The 21,995-nt window shown below is 35.4% G+C and overlaps 1 protein-coding gene across 2 annotated transcripts in view; it reads right to left on the bottom strand.

Moving 5' to 3' along the window:
- LOC149814982 (DNA repair protein RadA-like protein) overlaps positions 1 to 21,995 on the bottom strand; it is a 142,837-nt gene that overhangs the window by 17,027 nt on the left and 103,815 nt on the right. Inside the window, exons 12-14 of one of the 2 annotated variants that reach the window (XM_089989727.1) lie at positions 20,944 to 20,982; positions 6,697 to 6,779; positions 6,531 to 6,603 (exon numbers count right to left, since the gene is read on the bottom strand). In XM_089989727.1, coding sequence (XP_089845853.1) covers positions 6,531 to 6,603; positions 6,697 to 6,779; positions 20,944 to 20,982 — 195 coding nt within the window. Of the gene's footprint in view, positions 1 to 6,530; positions 6,780 to 20,943; positions 20,983 to 21,995 lie in introns of both variants that reach the window. The other variant, XM_089989726.1, reaches the window with a different exon arrangement.

Here is a 21,995-nt window from a genome sequence, read left to right as displayed (position 1 = left end):
TTATTGATATATGTCGATGATATAATTATTACAGGTAGTGAGAACCATGTTCAAGAGACTAAAGATCTTCTGAGCCAAAGATTCAAAATGAAGGACCTTGAAAATCTTCGGTACTTTCTTAGAGTAGAGGTGGATAATCAAGAAAATAAGCTTACTTTGACCCAACATAAATATACCTTGGATCTATTAGAAAAGGCTGGAATGAAGGACTGCAAACCTCTTGCTACTCCTAGTGTATAATGATCCCACCAAATATCAGAGTTTAGTGGGGATGACAACCAAAGTGCTATTCAAATATCTCTTAATCCTATTCATCACAGCAAGACCAAACACATTGAGATTGATCAGCATTTTATCAAGCTGAAGATTGAGGAAAAAGAGACTGAGCCTCATTATGTTACAACAGAAGACCAAGTGGCTGATTTGTTCACTAAGGGACTCACAAAGTGTCATTTTTGGTTCCTAAAGAGCAAGTTGTCCATGATTCAAAATCATGCACAACTTGAGGGGGACTGTTAGACAGGGCAAATATCGGGCATTTGTATTTGTATTTAAGTTTGGATACAGATCCAAACTACTTTTGTGTAACATGTCCAACATATATTGGACATACTTGTAAATACTTGTAACTTATTAGGGTTACTTGTAAAAGACCATGTATTAGGTTTTGTTTCATATATTAAAAGGAAGAGATCACGATTTTTCCATTATGGAAAAACGTGATTAGTTGCAGCCTCATTCTCTTCCCTCTCTGCAGTTTCCTGGTCATTGATTTTGGAGAAAACTTACACAAGACTGCATATGAAAGGAATAATCTGTTTTTTCCATGTGATGCAGTTGGTTTCACCCAACTCTTCAATTACAAGTTGTGGAAGAAAAGAAGAAGAAACAGGAGCAGAGGGATTCATGATGATGAAGAACAAAACACAAAGATAGATAAATGGAAGAACAAAATTAATGAAGTAAAGCAATCAGATCAGAATAAAAAACTGCTAGTTGATATCCTTGACATCATCCAATGACGTGAGAATGGGTCTCGGAATACATGCACACCTTTTTTTTAGGGGGGGGGGGGGGGCAAGAACCTCTAATCTAACAAGTCGGAATGCACAAACGTTTGAAGGATTTGAAAAAACTTGGATATTTACAAAGGAAGAGAGTATTTATGAAAGCAATAAGAAAGAATCTATAAAACAAGGGCAGAATATTGAATATAGACCTTGGGAACGACTCAACAAATCTAGTATGTGCAAACTGACAGAACAGATCCTCTTATGGTCAGGAAAAAGGAATGTGCTTAAAATAGAATAAGTTAAAGATCAAAAGGAATATAAATTAACATGGATTTAAAGAAATCACAGTTCTAGACTGATTTCTGCATGAAACAACAGATCTGATTGGGTCAATATGCTCTTTAGAGCTGATCAAATCTAACCCAAAATAGAACATATCTGACGTAGAGAGCTGTGTAATATCGCGTATTTTCGTACTTAGTCATTTTATGAGATTTTCAAAATTTTGGCCAAGTTTGGAAGAAAATCGTTTGAGCCTCGATTTTTAACCGATGTTTTTGAGTCTGGGCTTGGCCTAGGTCTCATCGACAAGGTCGAGGCAAGCCAATCGAAATGTGAGAATGAGTTTTATTTTCAACATTTAAATTTAAGAGAAATTCGGGTTATTTTCGAGCGAAATTCAGAATTTGATATTAGTATAATATGTCGTTGGATGCGTCTCAAAATTCTGAGTGCAACGATATTTTATTTTCCTTAATTCGAGTTCTGGTTGGCCCGAAAATCGCATTTTTAAAAAAATTGAGCAGTTTGTCGAACTGGATCCGAAGTGGATTGGATTGGATCTAATGCATATGATCCAAATTATTATGGATTTGAATCTTATTTAAGACCTACTTTAATCTGGTTAATCCAGATTTTGATCCAATTTCGTTTTGGATATAGATTTGGAATTTTAGATCCGAATCCGGATCCAAATCCATGTCCAAAAACAATTTAGCTTTAAATTCAGTTTAAAACTTTAAAATAAAGTTAGTTAGGGTTAAAAAGACTCCTAGAGTAATTCAAAATTTATTTAATTATTAAATTAATTTTATTAATTTCGAAAACATAGTTTAGGGCTGAGTAGGACTCCTTATTCTTGCTTAAGAGAGGCTATGAGAGTTTTAAAAGAATTGGTAAGTTAAAAATAAATAAATATACCAAATGTGGAAAAAAAGTCAACATGGGAAGTTTCTAAAAATTTGGAAACTAGGGGAGAGTTCTCATATTGAGAACTCTCTAGCCCTTATAGAAAGGGTTGGAGAAGGGGGAACGTCACCCCCTCTCCCTCAATTTATAAAAGAAAAAAAAAGGGAAAGGGGAAAAAAGAAAGAGAGAAAATAAAGAAAAGAGAGAAAGAGAGGAGGAAGAAGAAGGATATCTCCTCATCAACAACCGTCCGGTGCTTGCAACCATTCTTTTTCGTCTTTCTTTCGATCTTCGGTTAAGGTACGGGTTTCCCTTTTGATCTCGAATGAGAAAAGGAGCACAGATTCGTTTTTATGCAATAGTTTAGTGAATCCAATGGGAAGAGGGTAAATTTTAATAGTCACCCTAATGATCCATGGTTGAAATTAACGTTTTTTTTTTTGTTTGAACACTTTTTTTTCAAAATAAAACCGCATATGAGTGTAATTGCATCCCTCTTCCCTATGTTCTTTAAAGTTTTCAATGTTGTGATTGATGTACCACACCGTCTTGACTCCAAATTCTGAAAAAAAAAGAAAAGAAAACTAGATAAAGAAGCTTAGATATTCTCATATTTTCTTGTGTCTCAAATCTAAACACATATATTCAACTTATTAATCTTTCAAATACGTGTAAGAAGCTTGGATTCGTTTTAAATCTGTGGTTTTTAATACCTGTTAAACCTGAGATGTTACTTATTTGAACCGGTACTTTAAAATGCACGTTAAATCTGGATTTTCAGCGAACTAAGACCGAGTTACTGTACAACATGTTTTAAGTCTGGATTTAATTAAATCAATCTGGATTTTTGTTAAACATGCAGACCTGGGGTTCTTCAATTTGTAAACCTGTGATTTTATTAAATAAACCTGAGTTTTTCGTCTGAATATACAAATTTGGGATTTTGTTTATGAATCTGGATTTGTCTAAGGTGTAGTTATAAAACTTGATTTCGGGTTGTAAAGGTAAATTCTGTTTCTTTTTAATATGGTCATAAATCTGATGTGAATTAAGGCCAAATGGCAGCTTCAATTAACATTGCATTCAAAAGTTTCAAGGGATTGATTTCTTTCTCTTAAGTTCTTTGAGGTGGATTATTTCTTTTAATGTCCTGCAGTCTTAAGAGATGCATTTATGTTGCTATTACTCATAGGAATTTGAAATTTATCCACCCAAGCTATGATATTGATTTTTGTTTAGCATGCACTTAAAGGTCTAATTACTTATATGCTCTAAATGAGATGATGCATAATTGAAAGTATGTATATGGGAGGTTACATTGTATGGATGATAAAATTTTCAGATTTCGTTATGTACATGTATGTGAATTTTAATACATGTTAGGAAAGAAAATTTGTACATGGTTTGAATTGATGTGACATGCTTAAGCATCATACTAATATAAAGTTTGTTTCAAATGCATGTGCATACATAAACTTAATGTGTGTTTCGCATGTACATAAGTGCATGAATGTTCACTCACTCAAATTAAGTTGATTCATGAATAAAAGCATATTTGTGGTTTGGTCACCTGAAAGCACATGCACATGAATAGTGAACACATGCATATGATTGCTATATTTCATGCACATTGTTAATTGGTTAAATTGGTATATATGGATGTGCATTTGGAAAGTACGTGATTTATTTCATATATGGCACAGTATTATGGCTTTTGCATATGGTGCATCGATGATCAAAATGAATCATCGTGGGCCGGGTGGGCCTCGAGTTGTGGTTTGCTCCTTTATTTATTTTAAATGCATCATAAAAATCACATTTTTTTTATTGCATTGTATTGCATTGTTCTATTGTTTTCATGGGCGGGAGTCCCGTGATGGCTCTCGCAGGGGTAGATGCGAGTTGTTGCCTTTATTTGCATGTTGAATTGCAAATTAAAGAAATAAAATGATAATAATCTAATAATAATAAAAAAAAACAATGTAATATACTTTCTAAGGTGTCTCGTCGAGAGTGCGGTACCCTTAGAGATTCGGTTTTGAGGGACCACGAAGATACAAAAACTCTGTGTACTTTATTTATTACTCCTGAACCCGATATTGAGGTTCTTTCTCCTGACCACGGTTTTAAAAAGAGTCTGTCACTTTGCCTGTGGGTAGTGTGTAGACACAGTTGTTGTTTTGGTATACCAAGAAAGTGACGCTAGTGGATGCTGATTTTCATGGTGTCCCCGACATTAGATGTTGATTTATAATGTTCTGATGGATGGTGTTTCCTAATACCGATCGAGATCTAAGTTTGAAACTCAATAATAAAATACAAATTGTGTGCTAAGCTACCCTAGGAACCTAACTTGACATCGGAAATTTTACCTGTTTGGTGTATCCGCGGGCAACGGTAATTAAAAAGAGAAATTTAAATTGTGTGCATTTAATAGGGGCATGCATATAAAAAGAAAATTCTAATAAGTAGTAATTTACTCATACTTTGCACTTAAGTCATGCATGTTCTTTTTATGCATTAGATCATGCATGTTTACGTATTCCCTTAACTGTTAAATGTTGGTGAATACATACTATTGTTCTCTAAAGCATGTTAAATAATTGTATTACTTAAAATGTGATCTCTATTACTTATTAAATGTTTTCTTATGCTTAATAATTATTTTTTATTGCATGAATGCTTAATTGAATTATGTATTTGTCATAATTGTATTCCTCTAAGTTATTGCATGAACTCTTATTTGTATTCTTTATACTCATGTGATTCATTAAAGGGATTCGTGCGCAGAATTTCTCGGATTTTTAACACCCTTATTTTTGTGATTTTCGCAACCGTATGGGATCAGTAAAGTGACTAGCTTCTTGGAGAGCTACGAGTGTCACACTTTTGCTTGACAATTCACAGAGGGACAGCGTGACTCAGTCTATTTTCTTTATTTACTTTTATGTCATTAAAATAACTCTGATATGTCTCTTGCAACTATTGATCAAACACTCTTTCCTTCATAAGTAATAAATAATGTGTTGCTATGGTTAGAGATAATAAATAATGTGTTCTAAAATCCTTCAGCATGAACAGATTTCATTAACAAATTACTCATGGTTGGTGAAAGTTTTTATAAACTGAAATTCAGATGGGTCACATTGTGAAGAGGGGCCTCAACAAAAGAAAAGATGACCCAGATGTCCAGATGGTATAGAATATTTCACCTAGATAGAGCAGAAAATCAAATTGACATTTGGAAGTGAGAGAATGTAACAGAACACTTGAACTCATGGAAAATCTTTCACAAAAATTAACAGAAGGAATGGGATAGTTGATGGGAGTAGAAAAACCTTGGTTGACTGGCCTTCCTGGACAAGCTTCTCAATGGCAATCTACAACCAGGGGACAACAACTAGAAAAGAAATGTCATTGGACATTACCATTCAGAATTGCACCACCTTGAGTAGGTGACTGTCACAGGGACAAGCTATAACAGGGTGCCATCTCTAGGGACATGATGCAGCAAGCAGACATAACATGACGCACAGTAACATATTCAAATGTTATTGTAGAATTTTAAATAGTTGTATAAAATTTCAATAATAGATACATATTTACATCTTAAAATTTGAAAACATATTTTATCAATTAAATAATAAAAAACTTCACATTATATGTGGTATCGCTGCATGGTGGACATGCACCGACCTGCTTGACAGCCACCCATCTTGGCATTTCTTGATATGGGTGTGGGGCCCATCTCGAGAAATGTTGAGATGGATGGTCATTAGCAGCGGGGCTGCATGATAAGCATGCAGCGCCACTGCATAAGAAATGACCTCTAAGAAACCTTGTCCCTATGTCCTAGTTTTCAGATACTTGCATATTTTGTCTCTTATCCATATCTGTGACTATGTCCATGTGAAATACTCCATCTTCTATGTGATTCTGGGTTCACATATAGGCAAGGCCTATTGGAGCAAAAGCAATAAAAGAAAGGCACAATCCAAAAGGCAGAAAACAGAGGACAGATTCGAAGGCATCCAGCAGCATGTGATGTACGTGGAATGGATTTAATCCCAAGATATTGAGACTAACACTGTTCAAAATTTCTGTGTAATGCATAAACAACTGAACAGCATGAAGAATCTTAATTATAACAGTGTCAGAACTAAATAGCTTTACCCTTGTTTCTTAAAAATTACTACTATAATAAAAAAGAAAAAACAGTAGACATGTTTTAAGTGTAAAACATCTTAAAGCTGCAACCAGAAAAGGAACACAAATTAACTTTATGCAAGACTATGAAAAGAAATGCATATAAAGCCTCTAAATGCATACTGTGCGAAGCTCGCCACCTAGACCAACTTCTCCAATAAAAGCTACATTCGTAGGTATTGGAAACTCCAAATAACTGTCAAAAGACAACGTATCAAGCAGACAACATGAGAAAAAAAAAATGTTAAAATCACCTTTGCTCCCTGCAAAGCCTAACAAGAACACATACCTGCTGCAAATTGCAGCTGCAATTGCAAGATCCCCGGCTGTCTCTGTCAACTTCATACCACTAAGAACATTCAAAAAGATGGCCTATGAAAAGAAATTCCACCAAAAGTCAATACAATGACCCATGGCACATTAGCAATCAAATTTCCCTTAAAGAGGATGCTACAGTAGTTTATACTAAAGAACATGATAAATACTTCTCATACACTAAGTGCCCAGTCCTTCCTCCACAAATTATTTGGCCTCTGATTCTGTCAGTGTTTTTCTTCCCATGTTTTCAAGGGTTAATTTTCTACTCCAAATAATTCCCGGAAAAGATTGCAAGAAGCAATTCCACATGGGACTTGGAAGGACATCAATAGTTTGGTCTTAGGATTTCAATCTGGCTAGATATTCGTGATAAAGTTTAAATTATTAAATTGTACCAATGCCTTAATAGAAAGCATTAAGCTTTTATAGTTCTGGTCACAAGGGTTTATGCTATACTTCATTCCATCCATCACTCTCCTCATTGGAAATAACTTCACTAGTATATAAGACACTTAAAGTTCCAAGAAAGAAAAGCTGAAAATAAAACAAAGAGCAACAATAGCAATGCATAGATAAAGCTTGGAAAGGATTAGGGAAAAAACGTGAACATAGATTAGGACAAAACGGCTGCCAAGAAATTTTCATCCTTTGTGTTTCACATATTCTATGACAAACATAGAAGAGGAAGAGATTTGCAGCAAGTCCTGAACTCTCTTTGATGTGTTAGGCTTGGAGGTCTCCTTAGAAAATATTTAAAATACAAGGAATTACATAAAACCAGTCATATATATCAGTAGTATTTTGAAAATATCACCCATATAAATAATTTGTTTGGAAAATGATTTAAAAAGAAAAAATATTGTGATATTTTCAAAATTAAATTTATTGTGATAATTATTGCATTAATATCATGATATTTTCAATCACTTTTACTTTTTTATTTCTTGTTTACATTTTATATATGTTTTTTCCTTTTTCTTTTATATTTTTTTATATTTCAAAAATTTTATAACTTTTACATTTCTACAAAAACTTTATTATCTAAACATATTCTTTTATTATTTCTGCTACTTTTATATTTCTACATTTTTTAAATGCTGAGATTTTCTTGAGTATTATCAAACAAGCTATATTTTCACAAGATTTTGTTTACTAAGATATAGCTAAGACCAATATCTTTGACTGTGCATACAGCCCCTTACATAACCATGCGGGAAACTAATTAGAAAATAGAAAATGTAAAAACAATAACTGTTGAACCCATGACTCCTTTCATTAATGCACCTATCACATTGTGGCTCCACAAATCTTGGCACGGATCCAGATCCTAGTATGGATTTGGGTCCAAGATTTAGATCCACATTCCAACAACACCTTTCAAGTTATAATGGGTTATGACCAGGGTTACCGGAAGCGCCTACCTAAAAGGGGAAGCGCGCTTCGGAAGCGCGAAACGTCGCGCTTCCGAAGCGTGGGGGGAAGCGTCCCCCTTTTTTGGGAAGCGCGCTTCCCTTTAATGGGGGACGTGTTTCCCTTTAATGGGGGACGTGCTTCCCTTTAATGGGAAGCGCGCTTCCCATCACGCTTCCCCCTCGCTTCCCCTGTTTTTTTTTTTCAATTTTTCTGTATTTTTTATTTTTATTTTTATTTTTATTTTTATTTTTATTTTTATTTTTATTTTTTTTCGCTTCCCCTCGCTTCCGAGACGCTTCCTAGGTCGCTTCCGAGACACTTCCCGAATCGGTCCTAAGTGGTCCCCCGCTTCCTAAAATTTTGAAAGTGCCTCGCTTCCCGCTCCCGCTCCCGCTCCCGCTTCCCGTATCGCTTCCCGCTCCCGCTTCCTCAACTGGCAACCATGGTTATGACCACGAGTAATTTGTTTAAGAGATATTGGCATCTAATTCTTGTCAATACATTTGTAAACAAATCTGCCAATTGATCCTTTTTATAAATAAACAATGTGTGTAATTCTTGTGATTCAATCTTCTCTCTCACAAAGTGAGTGTCAAGTTCAATATGCCTTATTCTATTGTGTTGAACTGGATTCAATGATATTTTGATTGCACTTTTATTATCTAAATATAAGCATGATCTTGAAATTAGAATGCCTAGAGTTATAGGTAAATCTTTAATTCACGTAACTTCTCATGTGATTGTTGTCATAACCCTGTATTTAGCTTCATGTTTGATCTAGCCATAGTTTTATGTTTTATGTTTTCTGCTACTTCAAGAAATCAAATGACCATCCAGATACAGACAATAACCAGAGGTAGATCTCTTAGTTTTGGGATCCCCAGACCATTCATAGCAAAAGGTTATAACCAGCAGTTTGGGATTGATTTTGGTAAGAAATTTGCTCCTGTAGTTCATAAGATCACTATAAGGATTTTGCTTGCGGTTGCTGAGCTCCACTTTGGGATGGAAGTTGTGCTCTTTGTTGAAACCGTCAAAATATGACTGACAAGTCGTTCACACATTGGGTTAGTGGGGTTTGTGGCAGTTAGATGTATAGAATGCATCATGAATGGAGATTTAGACGAGGTGTACAAGAAGTTGTCTCATGGGTGGTCAAATTCATAAGGCAGAATATAAAGATTGAAGAGAGACTTATACAGGCTCAAACAGGAACTACGAGCTTGGTTTGAAAAGTTCAGCACTGTGGTTAGATCTCTTGGTTTAAGCAAAGTTATCCAGATCTTCCTTTGCTTGTGACATCTTCTCATGGCAAGTGTATATTACTCCTATATACTGATGATATGATTATTACAAGAGATAATGTGTAGAAAGTGGAAGATGCCAAGTAAATGCTAGCTAGTATCTTTGAGATGACCTAGGAAATTTGAAATATTTACTTGGCTTGAAAGTTGCATACCCAAGAAAGGGACTTTACTTGTCACAACATAAGTACACAAGTATGCAACTGATCTTGTTGCCAAGGCGAGGCTAACAGGTGATTCTAAGAAAGTTACCTCTCCTATTAAAGCAAATGTGAAGTTGAGGGATACCAATGGAGAGGAGCTAGAAAAACCAGTGGTACACAAACAATTAGTTGGGAGGTTGATATACTTGACTGTATTCAGGCCAAATATCACAATGTTATGCATGTTAGTCAGTTTATGAGCTCTCTTACATCAGTTTAACTTGTTGTGCTTAGGATTATTCGATATGTGAGATACTATGCATTTTGGGATGTTCTTCTCATTGTCTTCCTCCACGGACGTTAGAGCCCTTTGTGATGAATATTTTAGAGGATCTACTCTTGTCTCTCTATTACAACCTACAAGGTTTTGGGAGCTCTTTGATTTATTGGAAGAGCAAAAAGCAGCAACGAGGCGGAGTATAGAGCTATGAATTAGGTTACAACTAAAATTATTTGGATAAGGTGAATTCCGGGGGAGTTAGGTGTTCTGATTTGTAGAAGAACATTTAGAGTTTCCATGAGAGGACAAAGCACATTGAGATAGATGACTTCACACCATTTTAATTAACATGGGTGCATCTGCACCCCAAAAGCACCTGCATCAACACAGTCAGGTCCAGGTGTGGCACCCGATACAACTGGATATGGATCAACAAATGTCGAGTGCGCTCAATCACGTACCTGACCATTTTGTCCAATTTTGGACTTCATCAACTTTGACCAAGACCAAAATTCTAAAAACAAACTTAAAAACCTAAAGAAAATTATAATTGTATAATTACAAACACATTATATATATATATATAGAGAGAGAGAGAGAGAAAGAGAGAGTAGGTGGTAGCTGCCTACCATCAGCCTACTGGTTTTCACATGGGTGCGGGTGCGGGTGTGGGTGCGGGTGCGGGTGCGGGGATGCGGCACTTTAAAAACCTTGGGTGCGGGGGTGTGGCAGGGCAAAAATGCAAAAAATTATATATATTATATTATATATATATATATATAATTTTGAAGTTTTAACAGTTAACATTGTCATAGTATCATTCATCATGCATGCAATATATCAAATTAACAATTCTACAATTTTATTTTACATCATAAAAACTAACACCACAATTAAATCAACCCAAATATCAATCAAATAAGTAAAGCAGAAAAGAACTAAATTACATACCAAAAGTATATCCTACAATGTATATGACGAAGAAGTAATGGATCTTAATAATTTTTTGCTTCATCATCAAACGCATCATAAAAGAAAGATTGGGCTCAGATAAATTCATGTTTGTCATGTTGAAATCATGCTCTCACTCGAAGTCACACTCTTCTGGATTTACATCCCAAAATTTGGATGTTCCTTGTTTGCGTTACAAACCATAGTTGCTAGTTAAGGAAGCGGGAAGCGATACGGGAAGCGGGAGCGGGAAGTGAGGCGCTTTCAAAATTTTAGGAAGCGGGAAGTGTGGGACCACTTAGGAGCGAATCGGGAATCGTCTCGAAAGCGACTTAGGAAGCAAACCGGAAGCAACCTAGGAAGCGAGGGAGAAGCGAAAAAATAAAAATAAAAAATACAAAAAATTGAAAAAATTGAAAAAATGAGGGAAGCACGGGGGAGGCGTGATGAAAGAGAAGCACGCTTCCCATTAAAAAATGGCGCTTCCAAGCACGTTTCGGAAGCACGACGTTTCGCGCTTCTCCACTTACCTAGGCGCTTTCAATACCTCTGTTACAAACCCAATTTGAAAATGTTAAATACAATATAAGTATATTTAAATGAAAAACTAAAAAATAATCAAATAACTAAGAGAGCAACTTAGTACCTGTATTCATCATTGGTTCACGAAAGTAGTCGAAAATTTGAATGAACATATATTAAATCCTCTGCACGCTTGCTGGTGAGTTTGTTTCTCTTCATGTTGTGGATTTGAAAATATGTACTCCAATTTCTTTTACAACAAGATGAACTAGTAGGTAGCAATAACAATCTTAATGCAAGACGTTGGAGAAGAGGTGTTTCTGATTCAAATGTTGACCACCATGTGATAGGATCTATATTATCCTCCTCTCTCGCGAGTAATGCCTGGCCATATAATCTCGGAGATGAAAATTTTTCAAACTCTTATGTGACTTGATTTAGAAGATATGCTTTTGAAAAAAGTCTTGTCATACACATATTTTTATGTCTTGATAGCTTTGGGTCTAAATTTGGAGGGACACGACCAATACCACCTGTCTGACACCTTTTTGCATAATATTTTGGATTAAGAGAATGTGTCATGCAATGCAAAGGAGTGTTGCTCTTATCCCATCTTCTGACTAAAATTGAATGAACATGGTTAAAAAATTCTGAATCATCTAATGCAGGATTTTTTTCATCATGCTTGAAAACTACAACTTATATTTTTTCAATCATATTATCCGACATTTCATAAACTATGTGAAGCATGGGCTCATCCTTATCAACTTATCTCAACATTTCTCAAATAAGTTGCGTAAATTGAAGAAAGTATACCACTATTTCCCAAAACTCATCATCAACAATGAATTTCTTAATTTCTTGAGCCTTGACATCATCATCAGCACGATAGAATGTTCAATTTTCAACAGTCACCATGCTAACCAAAGCATTCTTCACTTTTTTAATCATCTTCACCATCATAATGATGGACACAAAACGTGTTTCAGCAACCTTCAATAATTTCAGGTCAGAATGTCAACGCTGCACGTTTACAAACTGGAGTGTTGTCTGTATTGATTTGTACTACTTCCTGATCACTCACTTCTTTTATGACTTCTATAAACAACCCCTTCAAATACTTCACATTTTTATATTCCCCCGATGCATCAACTGCTTTCAAGAATACTGAGTCACTAAGCGAAGAAGTAATGAGATTGATTAGTGGACGCCTTTGAATATATGTTCATCCATCAGAAACAATAGAAACTCCATTTTGCTCCGATGAATATTTTTTAATCTCCAGCAACCTCTCCACATTTGCCCTCTCTTCTGCAAGAAGTGTGGTTCGTAGTTTTTCTGAGTTTGGAGGCACATAGCCACTCAAATTACAATTTGTCAAAGATGTTACTAATCCTTCCAATAAGGATTTCTAGCCGCATTAAATGGGAGTGAACTAGAATAAAAATACCTCCTTACTTTTCTATACATATCCTCTCTTCCATATGTATTGAATATTGCTTGTATCGTTCCTCTACCTCCTACATTGACTTTTCTTTTTTTTTTCAGCACCTTCTTGGTGGCTTCCAAATGGCACACTAATTACACAAGAATCATTCATTGTCTTTCTGTTCTCATATTCTTCTTGTATTTTCTTATATTGTCTTCGCATTGTCTCCATCAACTTTTCTGCATCCTAAAATGCCATGTCATGGTATCTTCAACAAATGAGTCTTCACTCTTGTGTAAGACCCAACAAAATCTCTTTCACAGAGCTTGCATCGAAATCTCTTGTTTTCACCACCTCCTTCTTCAGTTTTTTCAAGCTTATCTACATGTACTCATAGTAGCCTCAAATCATCACTCTTATCACAACTATCAGCAACACTAGCAGCAGATTTTACATGTGAGGATGAGGATGACGTAAGTCCTTTCCCATTATCTGTCATTTTCATCTTGAAAACACAAAAAAAATTATATTAAAATCAATTATGCACACAATCAAGATTTATAATATTGAGTGCAAAGTTAATAACATATACAATAAGTTTAAAAAATATAGTAGTAGTACATATAAATAAATACCAAAAGGTACGAGAAAAACATATAAACATTAATCATTAATACAAAAGTGAACACTCCTAAGCATGGGATTATAAAAAATATATTTTATAGGATTAATTAAGCACTCGCGAAAACAACGAGATATATCGCTAATTTTATAGTTTTGAAGTGTCTTATTTTTTCATTAAGAAATCATGATCCAAGAGTCGATTCTCACTAAATCAAGCATGTTAAACACATCTAATGGTTCAGATCTATCATAAGTGTTTAGCATGCTTGATTTAATGAGAATCGACTCTTGGATCACGATTTCTTAATGAAAAAATATGTTTTTATGAGAAAAAAAACTATACAGGTAAGATTTCGATGATCTAAAAGCCAGAACGATAGTCGGCAGGGCAAGGCCCCTGTCGGAAAATATCGACATTCGACAGGGATTTGCCCCTACTGGAGAATAACAAGGCCCCTCTGCCAAAAAGATTATTGGCAGGGGCCTCGCCCTTGCCGAAGGAAAGATGGTCGACAGGGGCAAGGCCCCTGCCGAAAGAGGACTGTTGGCAAGGGCCTCGCCCCTACCGGAGAAATGACCGACAACAGGGACAAAGCCCCTGCCAGAGAAAGCTCGTCGACAGGGGTCTTGCCCCTACCAGAAAAACAATCGACAGGGGCAAAAACCCCTGCCAGGAAAATGGCGGTCGGCAGGGGCTTTGCCTCTGCCATGAATGTCGATGGCAGGGACAAGCCCCTGTCTGAGGAGATGGAGGGAGGCAAGGCTTCGCCCTTCCTGCCGAAACTTCGAGCGACAAGGGTGAAGCCCCTACCAGATAGGACTTAGGCGACAGAGAGGAGGGGTGCGACAAGGCCGTCGACCCTCCAATAGCACAGAGAAGTGGGAGGGAGGCGCGGTAGGGTCTGTCGGCCACCTGCTGACCCTCAGGTAGGCCCCAAAAGAGAGGGGGAGGGCGGCAGGGGCCACCGACCACCTGCCGGACCCCGTCCCGCAAACAGAGAGGGAGGAAGGCGCGGCAGGGGCCACCGGCCTCCTGCCGGCGAACACAAGGAGAGGGAGGAAGGAGACGACAGAGGGAGAAGTGGAGGAGCGTACCTGCGAGCTCCGATCGTCATCGAGGTTGAGGGTGGCGTTGATGTCGAAGGTCTACGATGAGGGAGAAGAGGAGGTGGCGTCGGGCTCCCATGAGAGACATCGGGAGGAGAGGAGGCGAGCGAGAGAGCAGAGGAGCGCGGGAAAGGAGAGGAGAGGAAAGGTCCGACAGAGGTAGTCGGCGGCATCGAAGTCCGGTGGAGAGATCGGCGTCGAGGTTTTGCTGCAAAGTCGGGAGGAGAGGAAGGAAGGATTAGGGCAAAACAAATTTCCCTAATCCTCTCTTCGCAACCCTTTTGATCGGGTAATTTTTTTTAAATCCGAAAATTTGACCAAAATGACCCTAGGTGCATTGACCGCACCCAGGGTCAGGTTGACCACACCGGGTGCTGCACCCGCGTCGCGTCGACGTGGGTGCAGCACCTGGTTTGTCGAATCCCTGTGACTTAGCCTACTGGGCTTTGGAAGAGCTTTTTCTATTTTTTCTAAAATCTAACCATACAATGTGATCTTCGTACTTGATTTTATAGGAATCGACTCTTGGATCGTCCCATTATGACATGTAGGTAGGTTTTTATAAGATCTAAAAATTGATGGTCTACAAATTTCATAAATATTCAATGCTTAAAAAACCAAGTTTGTTATCAGAGCAAATCAATCATGTCGAACATATCTATGTTAGAAAGTGACTTGAAATACATTGGGTTCAATAATGAACCCATATCTATGCACGTGAAGTGCAAATATACCCATTAAAGGGAAACAACATAAGCACATAATGTGCTAACACATAAAACCCATAAAAAGGCAAAAATATGACATAAAGTCATAAGTTGCATATCATTGAAGAATAATGGAGAAGGGGTAAAAACCCCATTACAATGGAGCATAAGCTCCCTCAAGGAGTCCGAAATACAAAGGGGAGAGCCCCTATTTATAACAACAAAAAGGAGCCTTGGAGGGGCTCCACTCATAGACGTTGGAGCCCCTCCAACGGTCACAAATGTGACCGTTGGAAGGGGCCCAACGTCTATTTGAGTGGGCCCCCCAAGGTACCTTTTGGTACTTGAGAAAAAAGAAATAAAAAATAAAATAAAAATAAAAATAAAATAAATTACAATCACATTCATAAAGTGAATGTGCGTAAAACAGAGGAAAAGACTAAAATACCCCTACGGCTAAACAAAAGGAAAATATATATTTTATATATATAAATAGGAGGATACATATACATATATACCATATATGTATATGTATCATCTTTTATATATATAAAATATGTCTAATTACAACAATTGATGGGTACATTTTAACACCCCCCCTCAAGCTTTGCAGGGAAACAAAAAGACTGAAAAAAGGGCAAAACTCCACGAGGCTTCGGCGACTCCAAGAGGCTTCGGCAAGGATGCAATGAAACTTGAAATAGCCTTCCTCCAATTGTCTTCAAATGATGAACCCATTTCCCGAACCATCCAGGGTACTTCCCTTTGTCCTATCTCCAAGATCCTGAGAAAAGAAAACAACAAAGAACAAATAAACAATATCTTTGCACTTTACTCAAAAAGGAACATTCCTAACAAGGTGCAAAATTTATGCATAATATGATAGTTACTTTAGTATGAAACGAAAAATTTAGAAAACCAAAGTTTCTAAATCATACATTATGTTAAAACAAAATGAGCGGAAGCAAATTATGCAAGAATGCATAATACATTCATAAGGTCCACCATTGGACAAATATAACCCCATAATGGGGAATAACAAAATGATCCACTAAGGGATACCACAAGAAGCCTACGAAGAGGCATAACATACATATCTTTATTGAATGAGAGCCCAAAAAAGGCCATAAAGAGCATATGCATATACGAATCATTATATGAATTGATACTCAAAGAACTAAAACATGCTTCAAACATGTAGTGAAGTTCCAAATAAGAGAAACGAAGTCTCCAAGCATACTTTAGGCAAAATAAGCCCAAGAGTTCACAAGGTTTTTTAAAAACATTTATGAAAGTCACACTTAATTGAAAAGAGAAAAAAAACATTTTACATATAAGGGTGGCAAAAACCATAAGCACTTAATATATAGATTAAATGCTAAGAAATCAACTTGATATGCATATCAAAAAGATGATTTACTTGAAAAACACAAGTCATGAATGGAATTTTGCAAATTTCAATAATAGTTTATTCATTACAAACAACTTCCTCATTAGTCCTCCAAAACCCATAAATCGAGTGTATAAGCTACTAGATCAAGAATATAAAGCCATTAAAGGCAAAAGACACACACAAAGGTGTGTAAACGAACCTCTTGTCTACATATAATAATACTTGAAATAAGTGCATCTACGACAAGAGCAAGAGAATACATGCCAACATGGACTAAAAAGTATCTCTTGTCTACGTAAAAATACACTTAAAACCAAGTATGTTCAGCTACTAGAACAAGAGTAATAAGCCAACCATGGGCTAAAACATAATACATCTCTTGTCTATATAAGATGGCACTTGAAATGAGTGAAATAAGCCAACCATGGGCATACATCTAAGCGACTAGAACAAGAACACAAACGCCAACATGGACTAAGATCACACACGATGGTGTGAATCAACGTGTCTTGTCTACATATAAGATCACTCAAGACAAGTGTGTTCAGCTACTAGACCAAGAGAGCAAAAGCCAACAAAGGGCTAAAAACACACGAAGGTGTAATAAAATTCTTGTCTACATATGATGACACTTAGATAATGGGCATAAAAGGAAAGGACTTTTGAGACAATAAAGCTTGTAATGACAACATATAAATAAAACCTCGAATGAAACAATATTCCTTTTAAAAAAGAATACTCATAACAATAACATTTTGGAATAAATGCATGTAAAAAGTATCTTCAACAAGATACTACAATCGATAAAATAATATTCTTGAGAACAAATGTGTGAACATACACACACCAAGAACACTTGTGAAAAAACACAACACATGTGCACAACAAGCACAACATACGGAATCACAAATGTGCAAGTGCACTCATAAGATTCTTAAACAAATAAAAGGTTGGGCTATAATCCCAAAACACCTTGATTTTAAATATACCTTAAAACATTTAAGGTTTCAAACACCATATGTCCATCACATTTACATAGAGGCATCCATAATATCAATGGCCACAAGAGAAAAAATGAGTGACACACTCATAATTAGAGATCAAATAACAAATCATTTTAGAGTCCCAAGGTGCCCATAACTCACCTCAACAACCATCTATAATATGGAAGGTGGACAATCTAAAATGATACAACACGAGATGCCCATAACTCACCTCGACAAACATCTCTAATATAACAATAATAAGGCCAAATAAATGATGCATTAAATAACATGTGATGGACAAATATAAGTGCCACAAAAGGGCAGTAACCACATAAGGAATCATTTTCCAAATAAAAGTTTTTACCAAGAGGACCGATTAACAAATTGAATCAAAGGTCCAATATAATCCATCAAAACAATTTTGCATAAACACGAATTATGCTTAATCTTCAAAAGAAGTCTTGTACCAAAAAAGACTTATTAAGCAACAAACACAACATAAAGAATTCATCAAGACAATCAAGCTTTTAATCAAAGAAATCATAAGAACCGTAATGGTTCACAAAGAAGGCTTTAACACAATACTCAAGGAAAGAATATTCAAAAAACACTTGAAAATTTATAGATTTGGGATTAAATCTCATACAACAATTTTAAAATATTCTTTGATTGTGATGAGATATGCGGACACATACAAAGTGCTATAAGCACTTACAATGATTTAAAAAGAACTCAATATCTAAATTCATTATACTTTTCACAAAAGAAATGTGCATAAAGGCTCCATAATGCAAAAAATGTCTACGAAGAGACAATTCACATGTAAGCACACAAGGCTTTATAAAAGATGTGCACGAAGGCACTCATACAATACTTGAACAAATACACACCAAGGTGTAAACAAACATGCACTAAGGCATGTATATCATAAAAAAGAGGGAATGCATACAAGCGCAAAATATTTGAGAAGCAAATGTGCACAAAATACAAAAATACACAAAAGTGAGCAAGTATGCACTTTATAAAAAGAGCAATGCTTGAAATTCTCAAATTTTAATCATGTAATTACATGCTTGATAAGTGCAATTGAGGACAAAGAAAACCATATTATGGCCAATGTAGGCATCTTTAAAGATATTATTAAGAGGTTTCGAAACCTTATGAAAAATACAAACCAACAAGTTTATAAGGATGAAAAATGAAATCATTTATACCAAAAAGGATGTAATAGATGAACTATGCACTCTATGTGGGAAATTCCTTTTAAAACAATCTTTCCTAATGGTTTATCATAGATAATTTTTCAAAAAAGAAACATTGAAAAACTTTTTAGGAGTTCTTATAAGTCATCATTAACAAGAACTACTTTAGGATTCAACAAAGATTTTAGATGTGAGAGATTCTCATATAATGATTATATCAAATTTTTTAAAAATGCACTAAAATCCATAATCAAGAGGGGAACTCGAATCAAATTAGGGTTCATATGAGAGTTAAGAAATTTTAAGCAAAGATCATTATTTTAGCAAGAAATCATATATATAATTTTTAAAAGTTAACTTATAGGTCAATCATGAAATATTTATTTAAGAACTATAAATCTCACATAATTGAAGGTAATTTTTAAAAACATAAATTACTATTATATGCGATGAGTAGTTCGAAAAATAAACACGAATTTTATATTTGGACAACAAACGATTTCACCAAATTTAAAAGGAGATATTTTCAAAATATATGAGCACACGAAATGTGAAAAGAAATAATTCAACTATCATGACCATTAAACGAACAAACTATATGCAAGAAACATATTGTCAAATGCATAATACTTTTAAGAAAAGGGATACATACCGAATAACTTGAAAAGCATAATACTTTAGGAAGAGCAATGAATACTTCACCATTTCTTGAGCGACACGCTTTCCGTTGCACCAAAGGACAACCCCATCGTGACCTCGCTCTGATACCATGTTAGAAAGTGACTTGAAATACATTGGGTTCAATAATGAACCCATATCTATGCACGTGAAGTGCAAATATACCCATTAAAGGGAAACAACATAAGCACATAATGTGCTAACACATAAAACCCATAAAAAGGCAAAAATATGACATAAAGTCATAAGTTGCATATCATTGAAGAATAATGGAGAAGGGGTAAAAACCCCATTACAATGGAGCATAAGCTCCCTCAAGGAGTCTGAAATACAAAGGGGAGAGCCCCTATTTATAACAACAAAAAGGAGCCTTGGAGGGGCTCCACTCATAGACGTTGGAGCCCCTCCAACGGTCACAAATGTGACCGTTGGAAGGGGCCCAACGTCTATTTGAGTGGGCCCCCCAAGGTACCTTTTGGTACTTGAGAAAAAAGAAATAAAAAATAAAATAAAAATAAAAATAAAATAAATTACAATCACATTCATAAAGTGAATGTGCGTAAAACAGAGGAAAAGACTAAAATACCCCTACGGCTAAACAAAAGGAAAATATATATTTTATATATATAAATAGGAGGATACATATACATATATACCATATATGTATATGTATCATCTTTTATATATATAAAATATGTCTAATTACAACAATTGATGGGTACATTTTAATAATCTACAGGGTCAGATTTGCAAAAAACGGAAATACCTATTCACTGGAGGTAGGCTGGCATTGGTAGGCTTTAAAAGTGGTTGGCAACTATCACTTTTCCTATACATATAGTTACAAATATCGGTATTGGCTATATCTCGATAAGGCTATTTCTCGCGATATTATAGGTTTGGTGATAAATCTCAAGAAAATCTTGGGGCTTAAAAAAATAAAAAATATATATATAAATAACAAAAATAAGAAAATATCATGTTCAGATAATAAAATACATATATAATAAAAGAAATAAGGAAAATCCAAAATAAAGAAGAAAAACACATTTAAGATGTAAAAAAAATAAAAACAATAACAATAATTGATAATATCGCAATATATCAAATTGGCAATATTTTCCAAATATCCTGATATTTTACCTATAATATCGTTTATTGAAAATACAATGTTAATATCCCGATATTATGAGGGTTGCACCTTTTGAAATTATATGTTAAGCTAATTTTTCAAGAAGAGTGTGAAACACATTTTGTTTTAGCAGAAAATTGATCCCATTTTTGTATCTTAGTATTTGAACAGGACCTCCAAACATGAAAATGAAAAATCATTGGGCATCTTATAAATTTGGAACTACAAGCATTTGCTTTTAATAGGCACCTCAATTCAAAATGTATACAAGTACAATATAGATCACATAGCTGAAACATTAAAATGACCCAAAAGTTAAAAAAAAATTGAAATATCTGCAAACTTACATTATCTTGAAGTTTCAAACCCACTTGCTTTAGAAGAACCTACAAGATAGAACACAATACAATAACTGTAACTAAAATAACAAGTTAAGATAGCATAAGACATATCTAGATGGTGAATCGGGCATTTCAAAGCAACAATAAATAGTTTCAAACAAGCAATAGCAGTAAGAAGTGATCAGAACGCTCATATAGAAGACAGAAATCTTAACATTTTGAAAGTTCTAAGCATGAATTGGAGCTTTTATACATTTTTGTGATCCACACCGAACAATCCACCATCTTGGATCATGGGTCCTTACCAGACTAATTCCCCATATGCAACAAATTGTAAATCAAGACCAAGACACAAAAGCATGTGGTTTACGTACAATTTATCTTCTTTTCTTTTTTATTTGCTATTTCAACTCTGATAGAATGAATGTCAGTACATACAGTGTCATTTATACTCGTGAAATTGCAATCTGAAAATTGTATTCAACTTTAAAAAATTGGGTCCATCCAACATCCACTTTAATGAATAACTTTTGAGCATAAACCAATGTAAAATACGTGAGCATACCAGCCTTAAACCACGAAGAAAGTGTGATATGCCTACTCAAGACAGACAAGGCAAATGCTTTTCGACTTGTCTGCATGATTTACTCAATCTATTTATATTATTCATGCATGGAGAATAGGTGAATAACTAAAAGGTGCAATAGGCATATCCATCGCTCTATTGTTTGTGGATAAAAACAGTGCAACTTAATGTTCACCTTAAATGCCAATTCAGTTTTGCCTCTTCAGTCTTTCATCTTTGAAATTGATTTTTTGTAGTTACTTGTTCATAAAAAAAGATGTGCATGATGTGGTAGAATGAGATAGCTGGATGGTTAGGTCGCACAATCAAAACCAAGGAGTCTCGGATCCAAATCCCACAGGATTATTCCCTAGCTTGCCTATCAAAAGAAAAGAGAGAAATGTTAAGATATATATATATATATATATATCTTTGTGTAAACCAAAATACCCATCAGGGGTATTTTGGTCATTTCCTGTAATAGGCATCAGCC

This window comes from Nuphar pumila, chromosome 15 (genome assembly GCF_984573655.1).
Source record: "Nuphar pumila chromosome 15, dmNupPumi1.hap1.1, whole genome shotgun sequence".
Classification (NCBI taxonomy): Eukaryota; Viridiplantae; Streptophyta; class Magnoliopsida; order Nymphaeales; family Nymphaeaceae; genus Nuphar; species Nuphar pumila.
The sequence above is the reverse complement of the archived record's forward strand: the minus strand, read 5'-3'. Positions and strand labels throughout refer to the sequence as shown.